The following is a 12655-nucleotide window of genomic DNA, read 5'->3' on the forward strand; positions in this document are numbered from 1 at the left end:
TCTCTTTCTTCATATTCCTATTTTCCTGTAAGCTATAGAAAACTTAACCTTTCAACTTTGTTTGATTTGCATTGTGTTCTCTTTAAAAATTTATTATGCTTTTGTCCCTTGGTATCCATGTGGGATTTGTTCCAGGACCCAAAGTTGACTAATATTTACATCTCTTTTATCAAACAGCATGGTATTTGCATAGAACCTACGTACATTCTCCCATGTACTTTAAATCATCTCTTGATTACTTATAAGTAGGACAATGTAAATGCTATATAAATAGTTGTCTGTATATTATATACTACATTTATACTGTAGTCTGAATAATGACAAGAAAAAAGTCAGAACAGACAGATGAAATTTTTCTTCCTGAAAATTTTTGATCCATAATTGCTTGAATCCATGGATACTTAATTCAGATGTGGAAGAGCACAGGCCTCTTCAATAGAGAAAGAGTTGGGACACATTTTGCTTTGAAAGTCCTTTTCTTGGTAATTGAACCTAAAATGGACTTGAGGAGCCTTAAAATCCCAGGACTTGGGGGTAATAGAGCAAAGATAGAGGGTATGAGAGGAGAAGCAAAGAATTGACTGAATTTGCAAGTGGCAGATTTCTAACATAGTAATAATTGTTAGGCTTTTTTTTTTCTTTTGGTTCTAGGGATAGAACCCTGGACCTACCACATGCTAGGCAAGCTATACCGCCAGGCTTTTAGAGTTTTAGGAAATCTTATTTTAAAACATTTATAGTCCCCACATAATCTTTACTATTGACTGCCAGTCACATGAATTTGATATCTTTTTCTTTTCTGATTGTGCCCTTAGAAAGAGTAGTATTTTCTACTTTTTACTGGTTTGGATTGGTTTATTAACCAGACTGGGGCACTTTAGGCCTATATAGAGCTCTAAATCAGAGTGAAAGCACCAGAAAAGCTTGTTCCAGCCCAATTAAAGGACAATGGGAGAGGTTAGGCTTTATCTTGGCTGTTCCTGTTGATTGTCTCCCTGTGGATTAAAGACAAACCTTCCTTAACAAGCACATTGAGGAGCTTTGGTTTCCAAAACTCTAGGACAAATAATTAATCCAACTGGTAATGAGGACATAATGCTGAATTCTAGAAAGAAATCACTTAACTCTTTCTATACTAGACAGCTCATTTTTCCCTTATAATAGTCTCTTTAGACCTAACAATATTTATTTGGGACAGTGTAAAAATGGTCTGTTAGAGCCAGGCACACAGTGACACATACCTGCAACCCCAGAGACTCTGGAGCCTGAGGCAGAAGGACCACAAGTTCAAAGCCAACGTCAGCAACTCAGCAAGACTATCTCAAAATAAAAAAGGGTTGAGGATATGGCTCGGTGGTAAAGTACCCATGTGTTCAATCCCTAGTAGCAGAAGAAAATAATAATAATAATAAAAAGTTTAATAGAAAATAGTCTTTTCCAATGAAGTCAGATTATCTTTAAAAGTAAAAGAATCTACCAGGCATGTTGGCACATGCCTGTATTCCCAGCTACTAAGGAGGCTGAGGCAGGAGGATTACAAGTTTGAGGCCAGCCTAAGCAATTTGGTGGGATACGATCAAAATAAAAAATAAAAAGGGCTGGGGATATACCTCAGTGGTAGAGCACCTGTGGGTTCAATTCCTGGTACTAAAACAGTAACCAAAAAAGATCAAAGAATCCTCCATCCCCAAAATGCATAACTTGAAAAAGTGAAATTCTATAGTAAAAAATGCTTTTAACTCCTGTTTTAATATAGGGACAAATTTTGTATATTTGGTAATTGGTACTTGGAAAAGTTATGTCTGTCTCCAAATTAGAACTTGTAAGCTAGCAGATAATTTAACTCTGATTCCTTTGTTTTACTTGTTGCGGTTCTCCCTGAGGAAGTCACCTTCCCTTCCTGCTGCTTCCATTTCTCCTGCCTTTCATATTAGCTTATGCTTAGAATTTTGAAACATTTCTCATCCAGGAATTTATAGCATATAAAATGTTTTTGAGAAATTTTCTAGTCTGTCTTTTCTCTAATTACCCTCAAGTCACATTTTCTAAAATTTTCATTAGTAATGAACATTGTACATTTTTTAATGCTGAAGGATCCAGCAAAACAAGTTACCTAAACTACCTATGTATTGAGGGGAGGTTGGTGACAACTTGTTTCCTTAATGCAAAGGACTGATGCACATGGTTAATTCAGTTCCTTCTTGGTTCTAGCATTCTTTCTTTCTTTTGTTTTATGGTGGAGGTAAGGATTGAACCAAGGACCTTACGCATGCTAGGTAAGCATTCAACTACTGAGCTACCCTCCCAATCCTTGATTCTAGCTTTTTTTTTGTAGTTGTAGATGGACAGAATGCCTTTATTTTGAAGTGATAGAAGTGATAAAGTGCTTGCCTAGCATGCTCAAGGTCCTGGGTTTGAACCCTAATACTGCAAAAGAAAAAAAAATTGTGTTGGATTAGCATCATGATGTCTCTCAACCTTATATGTTTTGCATACAAAATTTGAAGAGTTGCTGTTTAAGACATCTTTTGGTTAAAAAAAAATAGAACATTTGTTTTCCTCTTGATAAAATTAGAAATATTAGTCAGTTGCCAAATAGCTATGATCTATCTATCTGGAGGATAAATAGTGTCTAAAAGACTTAATATGTCAAGTTCTAAATTTTATGACAGAGTTATGAATGCCATAGGAGTTGTTGAGGACAATGACATGACTGAAGTGATAATAAAACTGCTATTAATTCTGTGCACTATATCTACATATTTGTTATCATTGATCCTTGCAATTGACCCTGTATGTTTGTCAATATCATTACTATTTCACAGATGAGAACATTAAGATTTAGAAAGAGTTGGGATTCAGAGCCAACTCTCTGAGTTTGTGCTGATAAAAAGAGCTGATTTGAAAATTTGTTTATATCTCATGAAGAGTGTAGGACTTGTTGGGCATTAAAAATTGAGTGTTGGCATTGGAAAAGTAGCATGAGGAAATAGTCCAGCAAAGGAGCAAATCAAAAGGCAAAGAAGCAGGAGTGAGCTCAGCAGCTCATAAGACAGTATGGATACTTGCCTAGAGGACCAGAGCTACTGTGGGAATGAGTTTAACGTGAGGCCATATTGTGGTGGGCAAGAGGAGCTGGACAGAGGGGTAGTTGCTAGTAGTTTAAAGCCACATGAAAATTTTTTTTTAAGTGTTGAATCTGTGTAGCATTAAGGAAAACTGTCTGTCAAGGATATGTAAGATGAGAGAAAGACATGGGAGAACTTGAGTTACACAAGAAAGTCAACTTTCTGGTTACATTATCCTTGGGGTAGGAATTGGGGAGTGAAGGTGAAACCAGAGAAAAAGGAATGGGCACCACAGACATTTCGAAAATGAAAGAATTAGACTTGCACTTGGCGTCTAAGTGAGTATTAAAAATAAGATAACAAAAGATAACCTTCAGGTTTTGAGCTTGGATGGCTGGGGGAAGGGGTTTTCTACTGGCAAAAACAGAGAAGTTGAGAAGACAAGTAGTTGGAGAAAAGGTAGAGTAGGGTTTAAGTGAGGAGGCATAGGTCTATATGTCAAGGAACCAGTGGGTTACCAAAATTCTGTGGAAAGCCTGTTAGGAGGACCAAAGCAAGACTGAGTATGAAAGATCTCTATAGCCAGGTGTCAAAGTCACCAAGATCTTCAGAGCATAGAGAAGTAATGTGAGGGATCAGAAGTAGAGAGATCATCATATTAGAGAATGTATGGGCTCCAGTTGTATTTGAGCAGGTTATCAACCTTCTGTCCTCCACAACACATTCTTTCTGAAAACTTTAGAATTTTATTAATTTAGATTTAGTTATCCTTCACTTTTCATTTTCTCCAGACTTACCTAGGTATGATATAAAGGGTTCTCCTTTTTGAAGCCTAGTAATAGGATTAAAATAAAGGGGAACTTTTAAAAATCTGTGGTATCAGTTTATTTAATTTATGCATTTGAGAAAGCTGTTCTTTTGTATATGAAGAAGTAAAACTATAGTATATAAGGACTAAGCCTTTTTCTGCACTGTGTATCTAAAGCTAAAAAAGGAACACTCCCAAGAAATCAGGATAAGGGAAAAATGACTTTGAGATGCACTTTCTTAAAATAACTGGGTAAATGACCTCATGAGCCAGCTGATAGCATGGGTTTGCAAATGGATACTTTTCTATTAGCCTGCTGCCCAATGCTGCAGAGCCAAATATATATGGAGTATATGATTTCATATCCTGTAGGCAGGAGACTATCTGAGAGGGAATGAAATGGCAAGCTCCGTAGAGGAATTTACAGTATAAATACTGCCCATTAGACCTGTCTTTATTAGATAAATATTACTGATTTGGTTCATGGTTCATCCCTATTATATAACAATTTGTGTCATGTTCTTAGTAAAATAATACATGGTATTTGTTATAAGAACATAGAATAGTTAAATAAGATCTTCAATATTAAAGGCTACCATACTCCTCTCTCATTAATACTTAAGTATTTTTGTTCATTTGTTTGTTTATTTTTTGGTTTTATAGCTATAGCCAAGTCCTTGAGTCTGACTCATTGTTCAGAATGTCCTTTCTCTTTGGTTCTGTGCTGCAGAGATAGTGCAGACATGTCTTTGGAAGATGTAGGATGCTACTTCTCTGTGCAGTGCTGTAGACCACCGGGTCAAAAGGGGAGCAGTAGGTCTTGGAGGAATTCTAAGCTCATAACTTGAGGAACTGGTTTTCTTGCCAAAACTCATTATCAATTATGAAGAATATTTACAAAGCAGACCCCCCTCCTCAGCACACACCCAGAGTGTGTTCAAAGTGCAAGAAATAAAGAAGAATGGCAGGACTGGGGTTGTGGCTCAGTGGTAGAGTGCTTGCCTAGGTATATGTGAGGCACTGGGTTCGATTCTCAGCACTACATTATGAATAAATAAAGGCCCATTGGCAATTTTAAAAATATTTTTTAAAACAAAGAAGAAGAATCTTTGCAGTTGTCTCTGTGGTTTAAAACCTGTTTGGTCTGAATTCAATTGTAAAATAAAATCTTAATGGGTCTAGAGGTATAGCTTGGTGGTAAAGAAATTGTCTAGAATACACAAGACCCTTTGTTCAATCAATCCCCAGGGCCTGGGTTCATTCCTCAGCACTGAAAAAACAAAATTTTTAAAAATCTGATTGAAGTCCATAATATATTTAAAAATCATCCAAGCAACTGGGTGTGGTGGCACACATATATGATCCCAAGGATTCAGAGACTGAGACAGGAGAATAGCAAAAAGAGGGCTGGCCTGTACAACTTAGCAAGACCCTGTCTTAAAATAAAAAAATTAAAAGGGCTGGGAATGTAGCTCAGTGATAGAGCACCTCTGGGTTCAATCCCCAGTACCACAAAAACAAAAGAAAGAAAGAAAAAATCATGCAAGCTTCATTGTATCTATAGATAAGACTCACAGACAGTGGCCTAGCTTTTTAGAACAGTTTTAGTGTATTTCCCCCCCTTTATTAAGTAGAAAATCTGTTTATTTTCATGTGTTTTATAATCAACTACCAAACTGAATTCTCTGATATTTGTAGTAGTTTTTCATTTGATTCTCTAGAGTGATTCAGTCATTTCATCTACAAATAATGATGATTTGATCTGCTCCTCACTTCTAACTCCTCTCGTATCTAATTGCGTTAATTACCAACTCCAGGACAATGTTTAAAACAGCTTGACTTGGACATCTTCAAGTACATGGAAACCACAGAAGGGAAATTTGCTGTAGTGCCAGTGGTATCCTAGGAGGCAAAAATCAAACTTGGGGGTAGATGTGCTAGTTTTTTCAGGAACAGGTCTACAAAAAGAAAAGGGGCCCTTTACCAGCAAATCTACACTTCTCCATCACCCATGAAATGTAGTAACCTGTGGAAAACAGGGTGTTCTCAGCACTAACATTAGAAATTATTTGGGACCTTGGAGGAAGGTTTTATAATCTTAGAATTTGTTAGGGGAGATGGACATACCTGAGATGTCTTTCATGAATACTAATGATTACACTCTTCTCTTTCAGGCCCAGCTTCGGGCATTTATCCCAGAGATGCTCAAGTACTCCACAGGTCGGGGAAAACCAGGCTGGGGGAAAGAAAGCTGCAAGCCTATCTGGTGGCCTGAAGATATCCCATGGGCAAATGTCCGGAGTGACGTCCGCACAGAAGAGCAAAAGCAGAGGGTGAGCATTCCTCAGCCTGAGTAACCCATTGCTTTTCCATTCTGAATTAATCACCTCAAATTTTGTCATTACTATTTCTAAAACGTGTAAAAACATTTGTGTAATAGACCTATCCCTTCCAAGAAGTTCACTGGTCACTGATTTTATAACATTTCTCATTTGTCATTTCTTCCCTATAAAAAGACCAGGATGGGTCCATGAATTAATATTCTGTCTTCTTAGTTGCCTTTTGAAGCAGCTTTAATTTTATGAGGTGCTTGGGAAAACCCAAGAAACTTAAAGTGAAAATATTAATCACTTGCAGACATAGAAATATTAGTAAGAATCACTGTTGAAAAATACAAGTATGAATTAGAGAGAAATGAACTTTTCCAAGTGAGCCTACTAATAACAACACTTTGAGAAGAAACACTAAACTAGATAATAGATAACATCCCTATTTTTCTGCATTTTTTTTTAATTTAGCTTGGAAGTTTACTGAGATTCTTAATATATGATTCTTGACTAGAATAATGTTTCTTTGTCAGAAGTTTAATAAGAGTTTGGCCTTAGTTTGGAATAGGGTATAAAACCCAAAAGCTAAACTAGACTTTCACCAGGAAGGAAATCATTGGGAAACCTCCTTTAATATTTGGTGCTCAGTTTGCTTATTCCAGAATCAGTCTGTGGGAAATAATCCTAAAACAGTTTACTCTGCATAAGGTTTGATTTGGCTTGAAACATAAGCAGCTGCATTATTGGGTTTAGATACTATGGTACTTTGTGGTTTAATGTGCTTTTCTGGTCTTTTGGTGACAGGTTTCATGGACACAAGCACTACGGACCATAGTTAAAAACTGTTATAAACAGCATGGGCGGGAGGATCTTTTATATGCTTTTGAAGATCAACAAACACAGGCTACTACCACACACAGTATAGCCCATCTTGTACCATCACAGACTGTAGTGCAGACCTTTAGCAACCCTGATGGCACTGTCTCACTCATCCAGGTGAGTAAACCTAATGGTTACCAGAGAGGTGGGTCACTGGACACCTTCCCCAGACTGCAGGAAGTTTTCTTGTGCAAACTCTTGTATAAGCTTTATACACCTCCCCTAGATCTCTCTCCTGGCTAAAATTGACTTTTAAACAGTATTTTAAATTGTTTTCATTTTACTCAGTTCAGAGCTATGAGTAGCTTTCCTGGACATTTCCAAAATAAAACCCTTGGAAGTGGCTTCTTTTTTACTGTTTCACTGTCAGTAGCCAGGGAATATTCCTTCTGAATTACCTCTTCTGTGGCAAACCCAATTTATTGACAGGAAGGGAACTTCTAAATTTCAGATTGGGATGAGAGTAAGAAACCAGTTGACTAGCTCTGGCCACTGATTAGACATGTAATAGCTCTTCTAATACTGATCTATTTGGTTGAAATAAATTTCTGAAACTCATATGAGTCTCTGAGAAATAGTTTAGTAGCTGATTTTACATCACAATTACATATTAATCATTATCTGCTGAATTTGGGGTTCAGTGCATCTTAGTTCCTGAGGAGAGACAAGGCAGAGGGTCTAATCACTGATATCAGTTCCCGTGTTTTTCCTTAGGTTGGTACAGGGGCAACAGTGGCCACATTGGCTGATGCTTCAGAACTGCCAACCACAGTCACTGTTGCCCAAGTGAATTATTCTGCTGTGGCTGATGGAGAGGTAAGAAAGAGGATTCTGTCTATATCTGTTTAAATACCTAGATGATTAGGTGAGGGAGAGCTGAGGATTCAGAAGATGAAGAAGTAGCCTCTATGTCTATAACATTGTATTAAGTGTTTTTAACATCATGCTTTGACAATTTGGGGAGGGTATCTTATGCTGTGTTGTTTTTTTTTTAATATTTGTTTTTTAGTTGTAGTTGGACACAACACCCTTATTTTATTTATTTATGTTTATGTGGTGCTGAGGATCCAACCCAAGGCTAAATGAGCCCTAAGCAAGCGCTGCAAGCGCTCTACCATTGAGCCACAACCCCAGCCCTTACACTGTGTATTTTAATTGTAACAATTAAAATCCACAGGGCTAGGGATATGACTCAGTGTTGACCGCTTGCCTGTAGGGTGCAAGAAGTCCTGAGTTCAATCCACAGCACCTCAAAAAAAAAAAAAGTGAAAATTCATGGATCATTATGAACTGAACCTAGCTGTTAGAAACATGTAATTTTGCATTTACAATGTAGCATTTTATATAATACACAGTAAAAGAGATTGTCTCTTTAATACTTTCATGAGAAGGACCATTTGGGAGCCTGGTATGCCAAGAGTATGCAGTAATCTGATAGTTATGAAGAAATTAAAATTCTGTAGCTTTAGGCAATATAAAATTAATTAGAGACAGGTACAAACTACAAAGATATTTAGAATTGACTAAAGAAAGAATTTCAAAAAATATGAACATTGCTTATGGACATACATGTTGATTTTAAAATATACACTAACTGAGTGTGGTATTCCATTCCTGTAGTCACAGCCACTTGGGAAGCTAAGGCAGGAGGAGTACTTGAATTTATGAGTTCCAGACCAACTTAGGCAACATGGTGAGAACCCTATCTCAAAAGACAAAAACAAAACAAATTAAACTGTACCTCAGTGGTAGAGCACTTGTCTAGCATCTGTAAGGCCCTGAGTTTAATCCCTAATACTGAAAATAATAATAATAATAATAATAAATTAAATAAATAATTTTATGCTGATGGCATATGTAAAAATGCAAATGGTTTTAAGAATTTATTCCATTGTGTGATGGGACCAACAGTTGGTATTGGTGATATTAACAGCCATAGGTGTCAAAAAAATCAAAATGGAATATCCAAGTGATAAATATCTATGATTCTGCTGGCAGAAGGAGAAAACACCAACGTTCAAAGACATTAGAGACATGAATTTTAAATGGAACTATCAGTACATATATTCATTTTGAAATTGCACAACTCATTTTACTGAGTTTTTATTTTAATGAATGTCAGTTTAACTGAAATAGGGATAAGCTGGATAATAAGTAGGAAAATGTAAATAAATGAGTATATTCTCCATCCAGACATTCAGCAAACACTTTTGGCACCCTGTGCCAGGTGCAGGACAGTAAAAACTGTCCTTGCTGGTAAGGAGCACTAGGCAGATGATAGGAAAAGTCCATGCAGAACCATGACAGTGAGCTAGATCAGGTGAGCCCAGGATGCTATGGAACTCAGAGGAGAGAGCCTAACTTTGAACCATAGACTGATGGGTTTTCTCAGGAAATACTTCCTGGGGGAAGTAGAACCTGAGCTCAGACGAGGAGCATAACTAGCAAAACAAAAGACTCAAGGATGGGAGTTGGGTTCGTGTTGAAGGCAGCAACACATTCTATGCACTGCATTGTGAAAGCATGAAGAAGCCACAATTCAAAGGGCCCCAGTGCAGTGGATCTTTCAGGCATAGAAACTCATAGGCCTTCTCTGAGTATCTTTTGTCTTCAGGCTTGTAGCCCTTTCTTTAGGTCATAGTGACATCTAGGCATAGACTATCATATACTGGCTCCCCCCAACAGATAGGAGCAGAGAGCAACAAGGGTTCAAGCAAAGTACTAAGACTCTAGAATAGGAAGTTCCAAAGAGATCGTAGCACAAAAGCTAATTTATTCCTTACCTGCCATATTTCTGATTAGAAAATTCCCATTTTCTCTCCACATTTTGCTGTCATCCCTGTAAATCTTGTGCCATATAATTTTTCTTTAAATTATGTTGTCTATGGCTACATCCTAAAACTATTTTTACCACAATGCACTTGTAACTGAATGAGTCTATGCTGAATTGCTGCCACTGGAGAATGGAGATTTGGAAGTTGCCCCAGACCAACCTCAGATAAGAGCAGCAGCAATAGGATCACGAAAAGAGAGGGCTGGATCAGGACAAAGGAAGACTTGTGTAAGGGCCGTAGGTGACAGTGCTGCCAGCTTCAACAGCTATTTTTTTTTTTAATATCTTTATTTTTATTTATTTATTTTTATGTGGTGCTGAGGATCAAACCAAGGGCCTCTCGTGTTGGAGGCAAGCGTTCTACCACTGAGCTACAACCCCAACCCTCAGCAGCTATTTTGATTGGAATCACGAACCATCTAAGAATTGACAATGTAGCTTGCCATCTAAAGTGGCATTATTGGTAACAATGCTCGTTAGAGAAATGAGATCAAAGTGATCCTACCTGGGGAAGCAAGAGTTTTTTAAGTTTCTGAGTAGGCAGCTTTGCAGCTCTAGGATATCTCTTCCTTTGTAGTGAGGAGCCATGAAGGCTTGCTGGCACAGCCATCTGCCCAAGAGAACCAAGAACACACACTAAGGAGCTAAGGAATGTCTCCTCTGGGAGGCTTTTGAGAAACATGCTGAGAAGCACTGTCCTAATCTTAGGATGTAATTTTATGATTCACAGGACCAAACCAGGTTATTTTAAATGTTTTTCCTAGAGCTATGGCACTTTCTATGGATCTAGCAATGTGAAGCAGGGACAACAAGAACCCTCTGAAGCACAGCTAACATCCTAAGGTCTAGGAGTTCAAGGAGGTTTTAGGCCTGAACTAATTTATCACCACCACCCCCATATCTCTGCCCTGTTCTTTTTTGGTTTGGGGGGATGGTGATAATTAATCAACCAGTATTTATTGAGCCAAATGAATTAAAGTAACTATAGATACTGATATCCAGAACAAGAAGTCTTTCCATAAAAGGTATGTTACTAAAATCAGTGGTTCTTAACCCAGAACCAGAAGGGACATTTTGACAGTATCCGGAGACATTTCTGATTGTCATGACTGGTGAGGATACTTTCGGTAGAGTGCTTGCCTTGTTTGCACAAGGCCCTGGGTTCATCCCCAGCACCACACACAGACACACACACACACGCACACACACACACACACACACACACACAAAAGATATTCCACAGCATTGTTGGTAATAGCAAAAGACTAGAACCTGAATGTCCATTAAAAAATGGCTGCTATGTCAGTCATGGTATTTCTATTTAGTACAGTGCCCTGCAACCATTATTATGAATTCTGAATCATGAATGAATGAGGAAGTTTTCTGTGTTCTAAAATGGAATCATTTCAGAGACGTATTGTTTGTGGGGGAAAAAAGCAAGGTATAAAGGGTATGTAAAATAATCTGTCATCTTTAAAAAAAAAAGGAATAGGGGCAGGGCTTGGTGGCACACTCCTGTAATCCCAGTGACTTGGGAGGCCGGGGCAGGAGGATGGAGAGTTCAAAGCCCAGCCTCAGCAACTTATCGAGACCCTGCCTTTAAAACAAAACATAAAAAGGGTTATGGATATGGCATAGTAATTAAGCACTCCTGGGTACAAATAAACAAGAAGGAATAAGGGATAGGGACGTAGCTCAGCACAGGAAGAAGGAAATAGATGTGTGTATATGAGAGAGAATGCATATAAAGAGAATACCTCTGCAAAGATACATAGGAAAACAAACAACAGTAATCAATGCCTAGAGTACTGGCATTTCCTCTGACACAGTTTGAATTTATCAAACACAGCATGATGTTTTGAAGTATATATACTTTATGGGATATAGTGAGAACACAATGCTTTAAATAAAAATTTTTGTAACTACATTTATTGTTTATTTTTTTAAATTACCTTAATTTTTGAATACATAATATATTGATATAGTCCAAATTTTTAAAACAATATTTAAAAGTAAGCAGTGGAAAGTCTTGCTTTCTGTCACATATTCAACCCTGAGGAAGTTGTATGTTTTCTAGAATTTCTTTATGCAAACTTCAAAAGAATTTAAATATTTATTCTAAAACCCTCCTTTTTATACAAAAGACAACATACTAAAAAACACTGTCTGTACATAGTAGGTCCTTTGCTTTAAAAGTATATATTTGGCTTGAAAATAGCAATTTATTATAAAAATTACTTTTTAAACTCATAACTTTTTCATGGCTTTAATTTTTGATTGTCTTGTCCTTTCTGCCTCAGGTGGAACAAAATTGGGCCACATTACAGGGAGGAGAAATGACCATCCAGACGACGCAAGCATCAGAGGCAACACAGGCGGTAGCGTCGTTGGCAGAGGCCGCAGTGGCAGCTTCACAGGAAATGCAACAGGGAGCTACTGTCACCATGGCACTCAACAGGTGGAGGCAGGGGTAGGGGAATAAGTGGGAATGGCAGGGCTTTGTCTTTAAAGAGAAGCACTATACATACTCAGTTTGTCAGAATTGGCAGTTGGGCCTAAGATACCATGGGTTGATTTCTAATAAGCCCTCACCAAAAACATTGAACTTTTTTTCTTCAGGAATATTTAGGAAGGATGCTATGGAATGAGATCTAGTGAGAGGTGGTTTCTTCCTGAATTGTGTTGTTCCTTTCTTGGTTCTTTCTACTGGTTGTTGAAAGATTATCCCTATATTAGTCTT

At 37.6% G+C, this 12655-nt stretch overlaps 1 protein-coding gene across 15 annotated transcripts in view; it reads left to right on the forward strand.

Annotated features, from left to right (window-relative positions):
- The window catches only part of Nrf1 (nuclear respiratory factor 1), a 136198-nt gene that overhangs the window by 85175 nt on the left and 38368 nt on the right, over positions 1-12655 (forward strand). For all 15 annotated transcript variants that reach the window (XR_013435335.1, XM_078040509.1, XM_078040512.1 and 12 more), the window contains 4 exons: positions 6051-6209; positions 7008-7199; positions 7797-7898; positions 12216-12373. Coding sequence is in view for 14 of the 15 variants with exons in the window: in XM_078040509.1 (XP_077896635.1) it covers positions 6051-6209; positions 7008-7199; positions 7797-7898; positions 12216-12373 (611 nt within the window). In the remaining variant the exon portion in view is untranslated. The remainder of the gene's footprint in view (positions 1-6050; positions 6210-7007; positions 7200-7796; positions 7899-12215; positions 12374-12655) is intronic.

Source organism: Ictidomys tridecemlineatus, chromosome 2 (genome assembly GCF_052094955.1).
Source record: "Ictidomys tridecemlineatus isolate mIctTri1 chromosome 2, mIctTri1.hap1, whole genome shotgun sequence".
In the NCBI taxonomy this organism is placed as follows: domain Eukaryota; kingdom Metazoa; phylum Chordata; class Mammalia; order Rodentia; family Sciuridae; genus Ictidomys; species Ictidomys tridecemlineatus.